Source organism: Cydia pomonella, unplaced genomic scaffold (genome assembly GCF_033807575.1).
Source record: "Cydia pomonella isolate Wapato2018A unplaced genomic scaffold, ilCydPomo1 PGA_scaffold_199, whole genome shotgun sequence".
Classification (NCBI taxonomy): Eukaryota; Metazoa; Arthropoda; class Insecta; order Lepidoptera; family Tortricidae; genus Cydia; species Cydia pomonella.
The window spans coordinates 548,532-567,559 of NW_026907839.1; the positions used below are offsets into that span (position 1 = coordinate 548,532).

At 35.8% G+C, this 19,028-nt stretch overlaps 2 protein-coding genes across 2 annotated transcripts; one reads left to right on the forward strand and one right to left on the reverse strand.

The window, feature by feature from the left end:
* Positions 1–453: 453 nt before the first annotated feature.
* LOC133533690 (arginine-hydroxylase NDUFAF5, mitochondrial-like) lies at positions 454–18,742 on the forward strand. The gene is made up of 6 exons (XM_061872715.1): positions 454–886; positions 1,548–1,699; positions 5,660–5,767; positions 16,799–16,944; positions 17,476–17,659; positions 18,532–18,742. Exons 1-6 carry the CDS (start codon positions 568–570, stop codon positions 18,727–18,729), a joined length of 1,107 nt encoding a protein of 368 aa, XP_061728699.1. The 5' UTR covers positions 454–567; the 3' UTR covers positions 18,730–18,742.
* Positions 11,281–16,418, reverse strand: LOC133533689 (uncharacterized). The gene is made up of 4 exons (XM_061872714.1): positions 16,313–16,418; positions 12,706–12,885; positions 12,355–12,531; positions 11,281–12,283 (listed from the first exon to the last, which is right to left on the reverse strand). The coding sequence occupies exons 2-4, from the start codon at positions 12,772–12,774 to the stop codon at positions 11,972–11,974; spliced, it is 558 nt and encodes a 185-aa protein (XP_061728698.1). The 5' UTR covers positions 12,775–12,885; positions 16,313–16,418; the 3' UTR covers positions 11,281–11,971.
* Positions 18,743–19,028: the final 286 nt, after the last annotated feature.

Sequence of the window (19,028 nt, forward strand, 5' to 3'; positions counted from 1 at the left end):
TATTCCAATGTTTTATATCAGCGATAAGCGATATGTGCTGTTTTTAAGAACAATTGATTAATAAATATAAATATAAACGTAAAAACAAATAAATATAATTTAAACGTAATAAATATAAGAGCCTCCGTAGAGAGTACCATTTTGTACCATTTGGCGTTGAAACTCTAGGTCCATGGGGTCCCAGCGCGCACTAAAACGTAGTGATTATATGCTCTTTGGCGCGCACAAGTTTTTTGGAGAAATCGCGAAACGTCTGGTTGACGTAACTGGTAACTGGTGACCGAAGAGCTGGCGGCTTCCTCGCACAACGTATCAGTATTGCGATACAACGAGGAAATGCCGCCAGCATCCTTGGTACAATGCTTCAAGGGTCTATTTTAGATATAAGCTAGTTATAGTAATCATCTGTATATATCCATTCGGTTAACTTTCAGAACGAAATTATTATGTCAACTGTCAAACACAACAAAAACAACCTCGAAACGTATAATTTCGCAGCTCTGAAAAACGTAAAAACTATGTTAAAACTGTCTAATTGGTAGTATTAAATATTATATCAAAAACAAAATGTCTCACACACAACTACTTACCATCACAACCCGGCTATGTTGGTTAAACAGCATGAAATACGAGTGTAAATATTTACGTAATGCAACCAAAGTTTTAGTAAGATGTAAAGGCACAAATGCCGCTAAAAAGAAGACTGCGAGCTCTGTGTACCGCACTATGAACATATTTGATAGGCAGGCGAAGATTCTGCAAAGGGAGCGGTCGGCGCAGAGGGAAGATTATCATTTAGCAGAATATATAAAAGAAGAGGTTGGGTGGCGTACGGCAGATAGAATATTGGATATCAAGAGGCTATTTAAAAATGCGGTGGAGCTTGGTAAGTGTGTAAGGTAAATACAGCAGAACCTAAACGAAGATAGGTACTTTTACGTGCTTCTATATAAAGATATGTTTAACAAAAATGGAAATTATAGGTCTAGATTAAGAGAAGAAACAGTAGTAATATTTTCATATTTAAATAAATATAATTTTTTGTTCAATTATTAGTGACTCAATTTTTTTAACTAGTTTTTATCCCATTTTAATAAAAAAATGGAACAAAGATGGTATGCCTATAAGGGATAAAAAACTAGAGTTTCGTATTGTTTAACCTTTTGACCGCCAAAGACGTCATATCGTCGGGGATAGTGCAATACCGCGTAACTAACAAATGCAGTAAGGTCCAATTACCTTGTACAGTCGAGGAAATTGATTCATTAGCAGGTTGTGGTTCACTTTACACTGGAAAGCTCATAGCATAAGTATGTACAACCAAATTTACTTGAATCGCAAATTGCTAAAGAATCAATTTCCTCGACCGTAGGTACATTGTTTGAATTTCGCACTCTTACGACTTTGTTAGTTGCGCGGTATTGTACTATCCCCGACGATATGACGCACACGGCTACAGCCCAATATCAACCTTCATGCGTACCGACAAGGTTTATGATTACGCGCCGCATGCGATAAGCGTGGCGTTCAAAAATTAATCATTTCAGGTGCTGGCCGCGGCTATGTCTCCAGACACCTTCTACCAGACTCCGTAGAGAAGGTCACACTCTGTGACACATCACAAACGCACCTTGACAAAGCTATCATTGGGGATGGAGTGCAATTTGAGAAACGGGTTATGGACGAAGAGAACATTGATGTAAGTTGTAATGGTTGGTGATAGAACTCGATGTCTATGCTTTTGGAGCAAGGGCGGATCCACCGTTGTGGGCACGATGGGCATGCCCACAACCCTAATAGGGTGCCCTATGAATTCCTCGAGTAAAATTATGCCGATTTTTGTTTCGCAGATGCTATGGCAGAGGATCTTTGTAAAAATTTCATTACACAGAGTAGTTAGTTGGTTGGCATAACATTGATACGCGGATTTACTTTTCGTAAATTGATAGTTTGATAACTGTCACACTTACCCAAGTTGAAAACAGATTATCTGGTGTTACTTAGAAATTCTCGCCACCACGAGTCCTAATTATTTGTAAAAAATAAAGATTATTTACTAACAGGGGCAATTACTTTTAGCTTGTGTTGTCTTAGAAATCTTCAACATTCACAAATATTAGTACAATATTTTAAAATATTGCCAGCTTTTAATTTACATCTGTAGGAGTTTTGTTAGCGTAGTTAGCGTAGCGTTCATCTATCTATGTATAAAAAGTGCTCCATAAACTGCAATAAATCGTTTACGATTTTCGATACCTATATTGTCGACCCGAATATTATAAGTACCTACCGCAATTGCTAAATTACTAATTTAACTGTTAGTTAAAGTTTAATTAAATTGTCACTTTATTCCAAAATAACTTTAGTCTAGTCAGCAAGTTGAAAATAACTTTAGTCTAGTCAGCAAATTTAGATACCGCTTCTAAAAATACATGTGGTACCTCATTAGATTCGGAATAAGAAGTAATGTCTAGAAAAATGTATTCGAAGCGTATATTTAGCATTAGCACATAAACAATTGCAAAAGTTAATAATAAATATTCATGAAAAATATGGTATTTCGTTTTTAGCCGAATCTCATAAACTATAATACATTTAAGAAATGAAAATAAAATATTCCTAAAGAAGTGGAAATTTCCAATAAAAAAAATTCCAAGTACTATAACTCTATTCATTGTAGTTTTAATTTACCGCTGGAAATAGCCCTAAGTAGGGAATAATTAATTAAAAAAAAATCTCGTTCTTACTTCATTATCGTAAATGTAAACAAAAAAAAATGTTCAAATAATTGGGGAAAAAATATTTCGGTTATCGGTGCTCTTCTTATATACACACTAAGCAATATCACGCTATAAAAAAAAAACAATACTTTGGTTATAATATTGTTTTATATTTAACAATTTTACCCTGATTTTTAATTTTTTGTCAATTTTCACTATTATTCTGAAATTTTACACAAAGTATTAATTTTATATTTTTTTTTTGTGACGTGATCTTGTTAAGTGTATACATAAGATGGGCTCCACGAAGCGAAATATTATTACGCCAATTATTATAACATTAAAAAAAAATTACAATAGAGACGAAAGTTCGAGAAAAAAGTGTTAATTAATAATTGTCTATCTTGTTGAAAAATCTACCTTTAAAATAATATTTAATGTTACGTACTTACTCGCTTTTTCACGCCGCGTGCGCATCCCGAAAATGAAGCACGGATGGCTATTTTTAACGTTAAATTATTGTTTGGGCTCCATGCACAATGGACAGATCAATTGTTGGTTGGCAGAGCCTTTATCAGACATAGCAATCAGCGTATACCACTTTATTGATCTCTCCCTTGCGTAGGGAGCTATGAAAGCACCCATGAGGCTGACATGTTCACCTAGAGTGTCCAAAGCCTCAATAAAAATCAGATTAAAAAAAAAAAAAAAAAAAAACGTTAAATTAAAACTATAACGAATAGAGTTTAGAGTACCTAGAGTTGGATTTTTTACCTGGAAAATTTTCTCTTCTTTATAATACTATAAAGAAGAGAAAATTTTTCAAACGGGAAGGGTACGCTGATAGATATCATCTCCATACAATTTATATCCTAAAAGCTCCAATCTAAATCCAATGAAAATCTATCAGCATACCCCTCCTATTTGAAAAATACTATAGGAATCTTTTGTTTTCATTTGTTAAATGTTCATAGTTTATGAGATATTGACAAAAAACAAAATACCATATTTTTTATAACTTTGGAATTTTTTGTACTAATAAACGATTCGAATTCGAATACCTTTTTTTTCTAGACTTTTTCTAGACATTGTTTCAATTCCAATGAGGTATTTTTCAAGTATTTCTATTTTTGACCATTTTGAACTTGTCGACTAGACTACTCAACGAAATATTTAAAAAATATATAAAATATTTAAAAAAAAGTTACTCTACTAATAGTTCCTTAAACGAAAAGATTACTCTGCCAAACGAAATTCATACAATAATTGTTCTGTCAGTGTTCTGCTAATTAACAGAAAAGCGAATTGTACGGTATGTGAACCAAGACTAGCAAATGTTGACTAAAAGTTAGATCTACGAATAAATCCCTCTATGAAACGTTGACCTGCGAAACGTTCTCTGAGAATCGAGTATCTGCGAAAAATTGATAAGGTAGCCCCCTATATAATAGCCTTGTGACGTCACTTTCAGTCTATTGAGATCGGTAGTATGATCGTTTAAGACTTGCAAGAGTCATGATTGTTCATGAACGAGTTCGGACTCCGACTCGCACTTGGCCGATTTTCGGGTGGCTGTGCTGTGACCACAACCTTTTTTGAGGACTGGATCCGCGCCTGTTTTGGAGATCAGTGGAGTTTTGGTTGATTGATCTGCTCTATATAAATAAAAAAATAAAAATAGCCTTTATTATTGAAGTTTTTACATTTGTAAGTATATTTATTTATCATTTCCATCAGCAACTCCAACTCGTCCCTTGACGAAGGCCTCTTCCAAAGTCTTTATCCAAGCTTTTCCTCCAGTCTTTTTTAGGTCGGACCTGCTCTGTAGATATTTAAATTTAAATAAGTTAGCATTTTTTTATCCACTGCATATTGTTCGGTTTTGCTTTTTTTTATTATTATTATAGCCTTTTTGTCATGACACCCATATGCTGTTTATTTGTTTCTTCACTGATGTGTTGTTAAATGTATTGGGTGCCCGCTTGCCAGTCGGCATAGGCCTCCTCCAGCCTTCTCCATTCGTTCCTGTCTCTGGCAACCCTGCTCCATGTGGCACCAGCAACAGGCCTGATGTCGTCATCCCATCGTTTGAACTGCCTTCCTTTCTAGGGTTCCGTAGCCAAATGGCAAAAAACGGAACCCTTATAGATTTTTCCTTTTACAGTCTCTTGGGTACCACTGGATCACCTTTTTACTCCATTTGTCCATGCCTCTACTGGTATGACCTGACCACTTCCATTTCTGCCTTCTAATTTTTGTTACAATGTCGTGTATCTTGGTTCTGCTTCTTATCACCTGGTTCCTTATCCGATCAGCTTTTCATAGGAATAATCCTAGCATGCTTCGTTCCATGGAAATGTGATATATCTGTCCTAAATGTAATAGTGTTAATGTTTCTGCTGTTCTTAGCTAGATTTTTTTTTATACTACGTCGGTGGCTAACATACGGCCTGCCTGATGGTAAGCAGTCTCCGTAGCCTATGTACACCTGCAACTCCAGAGGAGTTACATGCGCGTTGCCGACCCTAAACCCGCCCCTCCCTCATTGAGCTCTGGCAACCTTAGTAGGGTCAAGTGTTATTTGGCTGCAGTTTTCTGTAAGGTGGAGGTATCCCCAGGTCCCCAGTTGGGCTCTGCTCTAGATCTGGAATGACAAATACCGCGGTGGCAGAATAACAGCGTCCGTTGCTGGAAGTCTTTAGAGCTGCTGTGCCCCAAGGCCTTTTAGCGCAGACATTAGCTGAGCCACTTTCCCTTTCAATTAGTTAGTTAGTAGTTCCATATCTGATTGGTACTTTCATACTGTTAGGTAATTTACATATTTAGCACTTATTTATATAACTTTAAACTTCCTTAACTAGTACTTATTCTTAGACATCTTTTACCTGCTACCCCCCAATAGATGGCGCTCTATCAATACCTGTTAATTCTCTGTGCAGTTACCCGAAAACAGTATGGACTTGGTGGTCTCATCATTATGCCTGCACTGGGTCAATGACCTCCCAGGCACCTTTGACAAAATTATGAACGTGCTCAAACCTGACGGCGTAAGTACCCAAATCCCAGAAGGCCTACCGCGAACCACGTTCGACGTATTGCCTTCCTGTCACACTTAGGTACGAATTTACCAGTGCGCCAGAGAGGCAACACGTCCAACGTGGTTCGCGGTAGGCCCTCTGGTATCTAAATTGGCCTATGAAAAAACTACTTAGAATATTTTTATATATATTTTTGTATTAAGAATTGTGATTCTCTTTGCTGATTCAATTCCGAATCTGTAGAAAGCAAAGTGGTTCATTAATGAATGCTAAAGAAAGTCAAAAGATGTAAGGTGGGGTCTTGTAATTGCAACTAAAAATATTGAAGTCATAACTTCATCATCTGATAATTCTATATATATATAGGGAAATATGTTTTTCTGTAAAATTATGCATAAGTCAAATTTTATGTAGATTTTATTCTACTGTCATAACAAAGAAAAACTCTGAAGAATAAAGAGCTATTGCCAATAGTTCTGACAAAGGCAGCAATAGTTGCAATTACCCCTCCTGACCAGTAAATAAAATAAAAATAAAAATAAAAATAAAAAAGCCTTTTATTTCTTGCAAGTAGTTAACTAGTTACAGTGTCAACATGATTCGAAAAAATTGGAAGGAATATCTCGTAATTATGATAAGTAGTCAACAATTTCCTTATATTTACAAAAAAATTAAATTGTTTTTTTTTTTTTTTTTTAAATAACTCTAAGAGTATTCCTACGCTATGAAGCAAGAACCCCTTCTCGGGTAAAGGCCTCCTCCAGAGAGAGCCAGTTTGATCGGTCTTGTGCTGTTAGAGTCCACTTTGGGCCAGCAATTTTTGCAATGTCATCGGACCATCGCATGTACGGTCTTCCATCTTTGCGTTTGCCTCTTGGTCCGGGCCACGTAGTTATCTGGTTAGTCCATCTTTTGTCTGCCATTCTTGCGACGTGGCCTGCCCACTTCCATTTTAACTTTTTTGCATAATCTAGTGCATCTATCACATTTGTTTTTTTCCTAATAAGTGTATGTCTAATTTTTTGTATCTTCTTTATATTTGTAACACTGCGTTCCATGCTTCTCTGACACGTTTTTATTTTGTTCTTTACATTATTCGAGAATTTCCAAGTTTGTGCGCCATATGTGAGTGATGGAAGCAGACATGAGTCCATAATCTTCCTTTTAAAATGAATCGGTAGATTTTTGCTCTTGAGTACTTCTTTATGACTCCAAAATTTGTTCCAGGCAATCTTTATCCTTCTCTCTACTTCAAGCTCATTGTTGCTTCTGTCGAAAGAGATTTGTTTGCCTAGGTATATGAATTCATTAACGTATTCTATTTCGATACCTTCGATAATAAGTGGAATTTTACTGCTGTTTGTCATGACTTTTGTCTTATTAAAATTTATTTCAAGTCCTGCGTCTCTACTAGCTCTCTGTAAAGTACGTAACATGTATTCTATTTCGGAAAAACGTTCGGAAACGAGCAGGATGTCATCAGCAAATCTGAGGTGGTGAAGGTACTTGCCATTTATTCGTATTCCCATGTGTCTCCAGTTTAATTTTCTCATAATTGATTCCAGCACTGCAATAAATAGCTTTGGCGATATAGGATCGCCCTGTCGTACGCCTCTTTCAATTTGTATGGGCGGGCCGATCTTCTCTAGGTGCACTCTGCTTATACTATTTTTGTACAGCTGTTTTAGCACATTAATATATGGAGTCTCTACATGTTGAGCTTTCAGTGATTCCCATATAGACGAGTGGGATAGCGTATCGAAAGCTTTTTTGTAGTCTATAAATGCGACATACAATGGCCTTCTGAACTCTTGATATTTTTCTATCAGGAGCTCTACAGTATGAACATGGTCCATAGTAGAGAACCCGCTTCTAAAACCTGCCTGTTCTATTGGTTGGTTATTTTCTATGGTTTTGCTGATTCTTTTATCAATAATTGAAGAGAAAAGTTTGTATAGACTCGGAAGTAAACTTATGGGTCGATAGTTTCCAATGTCTTCAGGATCGCCCTTTTTGTATAATAGAATAATATTCGACTCTGACCACTGTTTAGGTGTTTGAGCGGTTTTTATTACCATGTTAAATAGATGTGCAAGCGGGTGAGCCAGAGCTGTTGCGGCATGCTTGATTGCCTCGTTGGTAATTCTGTCGGGTCCAGGACTCTTTTCTAATTTTAGTTTTTTAATTTGTTGGATCACTTCTATTTCGGTGATTTGTTCTATTTCGTCCGCATTGTAGTTTAAGTCTTGTTCAGATTGACAGTCATTTTGGGGCATTTTTTCTTTGTAAAGAGCTCTATAAAAATTGCTTGCTACCATTAAGATATCGCTTCTGTTTTGAGTTGTTTTTCCCGAGGACTTAACTCCTTCGATCCAGTTTTTGTGCGTTGTCAGTTCTTTATACGCCTTTTTGATACTTCCCGATAGAGCAAGATGTTTTTTAATAACTTCCTGTCTATGCGTTCTGTAGTCATTTCTTATACATGTTCTTGTAAGTTTATAGAGTGCACTTAATTCTTTCTTTACTAATAAAGTTTTTGGTTTGGTATTTTGTAATTCGTGCCTACGTTTTATTAACATTTTTGTCCGATCGGTAATGATAGAGTTTCCAGGTTTATTTTTTCTTGCTTGATGTGCTTTTTCAAGGCTTCGTTCGATGACGTTTACAATGCTGTCGTGGTACTTTTGTACCGCCGTGTTGGCGTCGTAGTCGAAGAGGTCGGCCTTAGCGTGTTCTAAGGACTCTATATATGTGTTTATTTCAGTCTCGGTTTTTAATGAGCTTTTGGGTAATCTGTTGTAATTGATTCTGCTTCTTTTGTTGTGCTCGAGCTTTACCGTACCTCTGACTAATCTATGGTCAGATGGATAAGCAGTTTTGATTACTTCGACGTTTTGAAACCATTTTGGCCTATTTGATAAAATGTAGTCGATTTCGTTTTTTGTACGTCCATCCGGTGACTGCCATGTCCATCTACGATTATTTCTCTTTTTGAAAAAAGTATTCAGTATGGCGAAATTGTTTTCATATGCAAACTGGAGCAGCTTTTCTCCTCTATCGTTTCTTGATCCATAGCCGTGTTGTTTTGTTACTAAGTATTCTTCGAGCTTTGGTTGGCCAATTTTGGCGTTGAAATCTCCAACGATAATTATGTGTTTCCCTGACAATTTCATTGCCTCGTAGATTGTGTCGTAGAACAGCAGTAGTTCTTCGTCCTCGGCCGATTCAGTTGGGGCGTAGACTTGAATAATGTCAATTTCTAAATTTCCAATAAGCATTCTTAATAGAGCTACTCGTTCAGTCAGTCCTATAAAGCTTTGTATGGAGTTTTTGAGTGATTTCTTTACGATGAAGCCAACGCCATATTGTCCAGGTGTGGTACCAATCGTGCAGAGGATAAATTCTTTATGTTCCTCTATAAAACAGCCTGTTCTTCTGACCTCGCAGATACCCATTATGTCGAAATTTATATTTTTCATTGCGTCCCATAGTTCTAGTAATTTTTCGTATGAAGATAACGTTCTTACATTATATGTTGCGATGTAGAGTTTGTTAGAGTCGTTTTTCTCTGGAGGGTTTTGGTCGTAATCTCCCTCGGTGACCAGCCGGCGTGGGAGATATTGTTTTGTTTGATTTAGTGCTTGATTCGGTGCTTGAGAAGGGGTCGCTAGTTGCTATGAGGAAGCGGTAGAGTTTTTATTTACCAGAAAATTTAATATACCTGGTTTTACTAAATTATTTTCTGGAATTCCCCGTTGTTTGTTTGCAGCCGTTGAGGTTTTATTTTTCTTATTTGATTGTATTTGCATGCTTGTAGGCTCTTTTTGGCATTCCAAAATCTTTTGGGGAGATAAGGAACGATTTCTTTTTTTATTGTTGCTTGCAGAGGTCCCATTTTCATTTTTCAAAATTACCAATTTATCATATTTAATAATTACTTTGTTACCTTTATCTCTTTCTAGTTTCGCTTCCTCCTGCAATTTTTTCCTGATTTTTAGGATTTGACTGGGATAATCCTCTTTAATATAAAAGCCTGTGTTTTCTAATTTCTTTTTCTGTTTCAAAATTTCAATTTTTCTCCGTAGCGTGGTGAATGTAACTATTATGGGCCGGATTTTGTCGGATTTCTTCCCTATTCTCTTCAATGATTCGATATCACGGTAGTCAATATTGATTGTAAAAAACTGGTTGACAAACTCAAGAAAAATATTTTCTAATTGGAAGTATGACTTTTCATGTTCTTCTATACCAAAGAAAACTAAGTTCCGTTCTCTTGCGTTTTTCTCCAAAAAGTATAATCTTTGTTCTTGGTTGTCTACTCTTTCTTTCAAATTTTCGTATTTTTCTTCCAATGAATTAAATTTTTCATCAAATGATTGTTGTATTTTTTCTGTCACCTTGTCTCCGGTTTGTTGTATGGTTCCTTTTTGGTTAATTAATTCATTCTGAATATCTTGCAGAGTTTTCATGATTTGTTCGATTCTTGACTCCATGATTATTTGCCTTTTATAAACCTTTTATTTTTGCGCCCCCTATCGGCGAGTAACAGAACTGTTATCCCACTATAGTTGTCGTGATGAGTAACGATTGTGCTCTGTTAGTTAAGCTGCTCTTCGCTAGATGGCGCTATTATCAGTTTTTATTTATATTTTAGGGTAGACTTCTATTATCAAAGTAATTATTTATTACAAAATTTCAGTTTTTAGTAGAAAAAGTCACTTTTTCACTTTGTTATTTCTTGGTCAATAGTCACATTTCACTGTTCGTTACACTTTCCTTTGGTCTTTGGCTAACGTTTTATTTGGCGGTTGTTTAAGGTCGCTTTGTCCGTTTACACTTGTTATGTTTACTTTTAAACACTTATTTCACTGTCCTTTATTTATTGCGTGTTCGTAAATAGTTGTAGCCTTTAAGTTTCATCTGTTATTTATATTATTTTATGAAGTAAACGTAAACAAACACTAATAATCATAAGTCATTGTTTTGAAATGTCACTGTTCGATCACTGATAGTTTTTACCCAAATTGTCATTTTTTCACAGCATTATATATGTTGCATTCAATTTCATCGGTAGGTTAACACTCCTCGAATGTATTTTTATATTCATCCTTCACTTTTTGAGAAATTTAATATTTATTTAATGTTAAAAATCACAGAGCCGATCTTGTCAGGTGCACACTAGCGCCACCTTGACGCTCCTGACCAGTAATTGCAACTAATCGTTTAATCTCCACATTTTTCTATGTGTATTGTCTATGTGTGTATTTTAAACACAAAGACTAAGAGAATCTTCATAGGATTGTGACACATATCTCCTTGTAACTACGACCAATTTCGCATAAACATATTTTTTTGCCGTGGGTCTGGTAATTGCAACTAATTTCTCAAAAATAGTGATGGGAACCTTACCGCAATTTTATCGACAGTCATGTAGTGTCTGCCATCGACACGCCAAGAAGACCATGGTAGCAGAAATAAAACTCAGGGATAAACTGTTATTTTTAAAATCATATATTTTTTATGCAATGTTTTTTAGTTGTTAAACAGACTAAAAAATAATAGCTATATTTTTATTAATCATCATAAAATAGTTTACTTATGCTTAATCAAACAGCCTTTTTACTTTTATCAGACTACTAAATAATTAGTAATGTTACGTAGTTACGTTTCCTAGCTTCAACTAATGACAAGAAATAAGTATTTTATGCATACTTAAACTATTTTATCTAGCTTTATCTTTATTAATCTAAATAAGTAACTTAATCAAACAGCCTTTTTTAACTTTTATCAAACTATTTACTAATTAGTAAGGTTGCAAAGTTACGTTTCCTAGCTTTAATTAATGCCAAGAAAAAAGTTTTTTATGCATACTTAAACTATTTTGTCTAGCTTATTTTTATTAATCATAATAATAAAATATTTTATGTTTATTTATACAGTCTTTTTTAGTTATATTTTGAAACTATTTACTAGTAACTAACAAGAAATAAGTCTTTTGGTATATACTTAAATTGAATAAAGTTTTTGTACTGAATACCATACTAATTAATATGAAAAATCGTAACGTAACGTAATTTATTACGTTTATAAGCTTCTATTAGTAACATGAAATTAGTTTTAACACTTAAATTAAATAACGTTTTTGTACTTAATACTATATGAATAATTGTTTACATTTCCCAAATGTCCATTCTCTCAGAAAGGGTAACTTGTTTACTTACATTCAAATATCTCTACCTTATAAGGAAATATCACAGTGTCTCTTTGTTCATTTAACACAGGTTTTGGTAAACGTGAGATCACATCTTTTTTTTCTATAATTGAAATATCATCTTCAACTAACCTAAATTCTCTGTTATTTTTATAAGATTTGAGTCCTTTTACTACAATTTTTTCTTGGTTGATTTGATCAATAAGGCAAACGTATTTGTAGGTTCTTTTGCCTTTGATCGACTGAAATGCAGCAAGAATAAAGTCTCCCTCGTTGAGATCGTTATTTACTTCGGAGGAATTCGGCATATCGTTCTGAAAAAAAAAACTTGCTAACCGATCTTATATAAGTATGCATTTTTTGTATATATAACTTATATACTTACTTCCTTCCCTCTTAGTGATTCCACCATCCTGTTGTTAATAGATCTTTTAGTTACTCTTTCTTCTTTCATTTTAAGCATATCTTTTTCTTCTTTCGATGTAGATTGTAGCGGTTCTTGCAACTCTACTTCACAAGCGTCGTTCAAAGTAGATCGTTTTTTGGTAAAATTCACTTCCTTCTGAAAATTTAGTTTAATATTTAAACAACCCTATAAGTTATATAATGAATAAGTAATATAAAATAAATATATAAATTACATTTATATCATCACATATTTATAATAATATATATTTAACGTTATACAGTAAGTACTTATCCTATTTTATTGTGTATATAACTTAAATATACTTACTTCCTTCCCTCTTAATGATTCCACCATCCTATTGTTATTAGTTCTTTTGTTCACTCTTTCTTTTTTCATTTTACGTGTATCTTTCTCTTCTTCTTTCGATGTAGATTGTAGCGGTTCTTGCAACTCTACTTCACAAGCGTCGTTCAAAGTAGATCGTTTTTTGGTAAAATTCACTTCCTTCTGAAAATTTAGTTTAATATTTAAACAACCCTATAAGTTATATAATGAATAAGTAATATAAAATAAATATATAAATTACATTTATATCATCACATATTTATAATAATATATATTTAACGTTATACAGTAAGTACTTATCCTATTTTATTGTGTATATAACTTAAATATACTTACTTCCTTCCCTCTTAATGATTCCACCATCCTATTGTTATTAGTTCTTTTGTTCACTCTTTTTTTTTTTCATTTTACGTGTATCTTTCTCTTCTTCTTTCGATGTAGATTGTAGCGGTTCTTGCAATTCTTCTTCACAAGCATCTTCCAAAGTAGATAGTTTTTTGGTAAAATTCACTTCCTTCTGAAAATTTTTAAACAACCATGTAAGTTGTATATCAAATAACTAAAATAAATTAAATACATAAATTACTTTTTTTACTACATATTTATAATTATTATATATTTAAGGTTATAAAGTACTTATCCTATTTTATTTTACTAACATTTATGAAATATGAAGAGAAGTAGGTAATTATTTTTTTTACCTAAAATACGACTTGCGTTTATATTGACATCCTTTTCTCCGGATATTTGTTTTCGTCTTTTATTTACTCTTTCGCTTTTTAGTTTAGGTTTCTTCTCTAAATTTTCGTTAGTAGTTGATAGTAATGGCTCTTGCAAATCTTCGTCAAAGCTCTCATCACACAACAATCTTTGAGCAAAGGCAGCTAAATCTTCATCATCAGAATCATCCATCGGTGTGTATGAACAATCGCTTTCACTGTCCGATTCCAAATTCTTTCTTTTTTTAGATTTGCTTTTTTTGTCAATCAACTTTTTCTGTTTCTTTTTCTCGTTTTTCTTTTTGTTGTTTACTCTTTTAAGTTTATTGAGTCTTTTAATTTCTTCCGCCTTTTCTTTTTCATCTTTCTTTTTTTTCATACGATCAATAGCTTATTTGTAAGTTAATATCTCTGCTTCTTGACTAACGCGTTTTCTTGAAGTTTTAGGTATGTCACTACGTGAAATGGTCTCCAAAAGAAGTTCTTCAAATGAAACATGTTCATCTTTCTGTTTTTGATAGCTAGTTGAAGTGAGTTCGATATTGCTCAATATTTTGACGTTACCAGAGCCACTGTTGGTAATATTGGAATTGGTATTTTTAGAAAGTGAAATTAAAAACGTTTTAGGGTCTTTCACGCGTTTGGGTAGATCTATTTCTTTCTTCCCACGATTAAGGATCTCAAGCCACATGCTCGTGCACATACTCGTGAGTGTTGGAACTTCATTTCTGTCCTGACTTTTATCTTCCTGAGTGCCATTTTCTACCTTCCTTCCTTCTTCAGCATTATTATTGGCAACGCTATGAGACTGTTCATTTTGTTGGCGAATATGTTCTTCCCATTTTGACCATGAAAGCTTGTCAAACTTTTCTTTTGGAATTGTATCACGATTCAACGGATATATACCAGATTTTCTAAAGCCATTTTGAATGATAACTGGGTTCAAATCATTCCATATCTTAGTTATGATCCTGGCAAATTCTGGTTTTGGAAGCTTTGCACCCACATGGAGTCTTTGCCATTTTACCAATTCACTGTCCCAGTTGTCTTTCATAGGTTTCATTGTGCTGCAGTCTAATGGTTGCAGAATATGGGATGAGTGAGCCGGCAGTTTAAGAACTGTTATCTGGTTGGCCATTAGAAGTTCTATAACACTCAAGTCTACATGTGTTGAATGGCCATCAAATATTAATAAGACTGGCCTTTCCGGTCCAATTGCTGGTATGAAAACCTTTGCGATATAATTTTCGAATATTTTGGTTTCCATCCACCCCTTACGGCTTCCAACATACGCTGTATTAACATTTTCGTTTTCGAAAAAGCAATTCGACCCTAGTTGTTTCCCCTGAAATACTATCAAGGGAGGGATCTTTTTACCGAGCGCATTTGAAGCTAACAGTACAGTGGTGTTATTCCTTCCAGGGGACGCAGTTGTTCTAGTAGAAGGGTACCCCTTCAGGCCAACAACTTTAGTCTTGGTGGGGTCGTTGCAGAAGCTGATCTCATCTAAGTTATATATATGTTGGGGTTTGTCTTCTAGTTCCAGTTCCTTCGTTATGCGCTCCAACAAATCAAAATAATTGTTAACAGTGAAAGGATTGCAGGCTTTTTTCCTGGCAACCTCTACGGACTGTGGTTTTTTGACACTTAATCTGTGTCGCCTTTTAAAACCCCGAAACCATTCTTTGCCAGGGTAATCATCTTTGAAACGAGTTATGAGTCCGTTCCTTTGTATATAAGCACATATTAATTGTTCTCCTTTGATGTAAGCGGAAACTCACACTTTTCCATTTCGTGAATAAGAGCAGCCACTCTGCTTTCCCAAGCTGTAGATAATTCAGTAGGCCTGCCAGGCGTCGTTTTTTTGGCACCACGCGTTCCGTATACACGGTGAATTATAGTTGATCTTGGTATATTATATCTTTCTGAAGCTTGATAGCTGTTCATTTTTTTGTTTTGTACATTTTCGATTGCTTCCATTAAGTCATTAAGAGAATATTTTGCTTTTTTTTTTACGTGTTGACATCTAAAAAAATATTTTTTATAATATATTAAAAACCAGTTGTATGAATCAAGTAAGTATAGTGCCTAGTTTCATCAAATTCCATTCGATCATTAAGCGGTAGAAACATAGAAAATAGCAAACAGGCGATACTTATTTATTTATTTAACCATTCGTTGTACACAATAAACTTATGAACAAAAACTACATGTAGAAAAACGACACAGCAGGCCCTGCTTATTTCTACAAAAAAACCTGTTACAGCAGAACTAAGTAAGTGAAAAGGCAATAAAAGATACGCGGATACAAATAAAAAGGCGGATAAATATGTATACATACCGGCACAATTAGTGGAATCTTTGTACCCCAAAATAATGTACACCCGGTCCGTCGTGGGTAAGAAGAACAAAATTTAACAATATTACCAATTTTGGATCTTTTTTTTGTGAAACTGTTCATATCAGCTAATTGCATATTTTTAAATTTCCATGCTTTTAATAAAAATAAGCAAAATCATACAACAAATTTAATATTAAACCATGGACATATTAATTTGGTACGTTGTATCTGATAACATTTTCATGAAAAATAAACGTATTTATCTTGTAACCACCCTTTTCTTAAGTTACGCTAAATGTGCCGGTGTGTTATGTTATTAGTGATTGTACCGATATATTCGTGTTCACTGCCACATCACTAGCTTTTTCAAATTTCATACAAAAATTGGCAGCTAATTGTAACTAACCTAAAAATTGCAAAATAGTTGCATTTACCAGACTTTGCATTTTTTGTCTGGTAAATGTAACTACAGAGAAAACTCGGAAAATATTCATCGTAGAATAAAACAAATACAAACAAAATGACTTACCGTGATTAGTTACAACTTTTCTTGTGAAAAAACTTGCGAGGAACCACTAAAAACTATTTTTTAGAATAAAAATGCGCACCGTGTCCATCCGACGCCAGCAGACTCAAAATGGCGGATGACAAAAAGCTTTATAACTCCCACAATTCTTGAGCTTGCAGCGCCATCTACATTTTTGAGGTAGAACTTTTAGTATTAAATTGAACGAGTCTGTCGTTTTACAATAAAGTAACCCTAGAGGGAGTTATTGAAGTTAGTTGCATTTACCGAATAGTTGCAATTACAAGACCCCACCTTATTAACTTTATTTATCTTTAAGATGCTTCATTGATGCTTACATCAATGACGAATGTAAATCTAAGTCCCGTTTATAAATCGTTACCATGGTATCAGTCGGGTGAAAAGTGTTTCATTTTGTGATTCCTGTACGATTTTACACATTATTATACCTAATATGTCGTGATTAAAATAATTTTATTTATTTCGCAGGCATTCATGGCATCTCTATTCGGTGGTGACACCCTCATGGAACTCCGACAGTCCCTCCAACTAGCAGATGCTGATAGATTAGGGGGCATGGCCCCACACGTCTCCCCTTTCGTACGAGTGAGGGACATAGGCGGACTTTTGAATGCGTAAGTCATCCTAATCGCCTCAGTTGGAAAGCTTAGGATCCTGCTACTAAACTTTTGCGAAACAAACATTAAATACTTAAACACATACATAAATCACTTAGATGGTTGGCAGTCCTCAACTGTGCGTTTCTCCAGAAAATTCTTGCCTCGCACAGCTAAACTGTAGAATGAACTGTCGCCTGCGGTATTTCCGGACCGATACGACCTTTAACCTTTTGACCGCCAAAGACATCATATAGCCCAATATCAACCTTCATGCGTACCGACAAGTTTCACGATTACGCGCTGCGTACGATACGCGTGGCGTTCAAAAGGTTAAGAAAAGAGCTTACTCCTATCTTAAAGGCCGGCAACGCACTTACAACCCCTCTGGTATTGCAGGTGTCCATGGGCGGCGGTAATCGTTCACCATCAAGGGTTTCTGTAGACGAGTTGTTTTCGATAGCCCCGTTTACAAAAGGGGCATTTTGCGAATAGGCCATTCATATATTTTTTTTAATGCAGGCGGTTAAAAAAACGCGCGTTTTTCAGGAGCGGCTACACACTACAAACCGTCGACGTAGACACAATCACAGTGTGGTACCCGAGCGCGTGGCACGTGATGCACGACCTGCGCACCCTGGGCGAGGGGAACGCGGCGTTTAATCGCCCGCTGCGGTTGAACCGTGACGTGCAGTTCGCAGCCGCAGCGATTTACGAAGAGATGTATGGGAAGGTGAGTGTAATCGTAAGGGTAAACTAAAAACCAGTTATTGCACCTAATTTTATAAGGTCATTCGCGCTCACACATACTGAGGTGCTCTTCTTACTACAAGGGCGGGTGAAGTCTGATATTCGGAGCGTGTTTCGTGCGCTCTCACTTAGGTATTGAGGCGCTCTTCTTACTATTAAAGTCGGGTGAAACCCGACAGTCGGAGCGTGCTTCGCGCGCTCACACAAATGTACTAAGGCGCTCTTCTTACTATTAAGGTCGGGTGAAACCCGAGATCCACAGCGTAGCTCATACTGAGACGCCCATTTTACTTTAAGGTCGAGTGAAGCCGTCGATAAGTAGAAACAGTGAAGTCAATGGCTTATTTTTTATTTTATTGGGAAAAGGTAAGCATTTGTCCACAATCTCACCTGATGGTAAGTGCCGATGCAGTCTAGGATGGAACATGCTTACCTAAAAGATGTTTATTCACTCTCGATTTAAAAAGGTCCAAGTTATAGGGGACTGGGAATAGATTTGCAGTTAGTGAATTCCACTCCTTAGCCGTTCGCATGATAAAGCGGGATGCGTAGCGTTTAGTGCGAATCAGCGGCAGAGTAACGACGTAAGGGTGAAACGCAAGTCCGCGTCTAGTCCCACGGTGGCAGAACGGAGATGGGGGGATTAGCTTATGTAAGCCCATCGCACACTCCCCGAAATGTATCCTGTAGAATATCGATAAACAGGCTACCTTTCTACGGTGTTCTAGGCTCTGCAGTCTAGCCTCAACCAAACTTATCTCCAATAAGCTTCCTAGCGCGTTTGTCTATTGAATCGAAGGCGGCTAGCTGATACTTGGCGGATCCATTCCAAAGCAAAAATAACTTTGATTTTAGGACCTCCCCGAGCATAAGTCCCACGGAGTCCCCGTGACCTTCGAGATAGTGAATCTCCTCGGTTGGAAGCCCTCGCCCGACCAGCCCCAGCCTCTGCCCCGGGGCTCTGGACAGCTGTCCCTCAAGGACCTTCACCGTATCGACGAAATTGTGAAGGATGTGAAGACGGTTGAGCTTAGTGATGAGGACAAGAAATAAATTGTTGAATGTTTTTAATTAGTTTCATTTCAAGCCTTCCATCTCGGTTATCTTAAAGCACGCCCATCTGTAAGTAGAGTTAGACCAAGCTAAGTTGGCAGTGATTTTGATACACGACTATGAATGTGTTATTTAAATGTCATAATCATGTCATAATGCGATAGAAGTTAGACGTTTAAAATACGTAACCTATGGAGGGTAGATGTAAGGAGAACAATCTAAGTATATGAAGTGTTACGGAAGGTGGAGGTAAGGAAATAAATCTCCATATACCAAAAAGTGTCATCAAAAAACCTTAA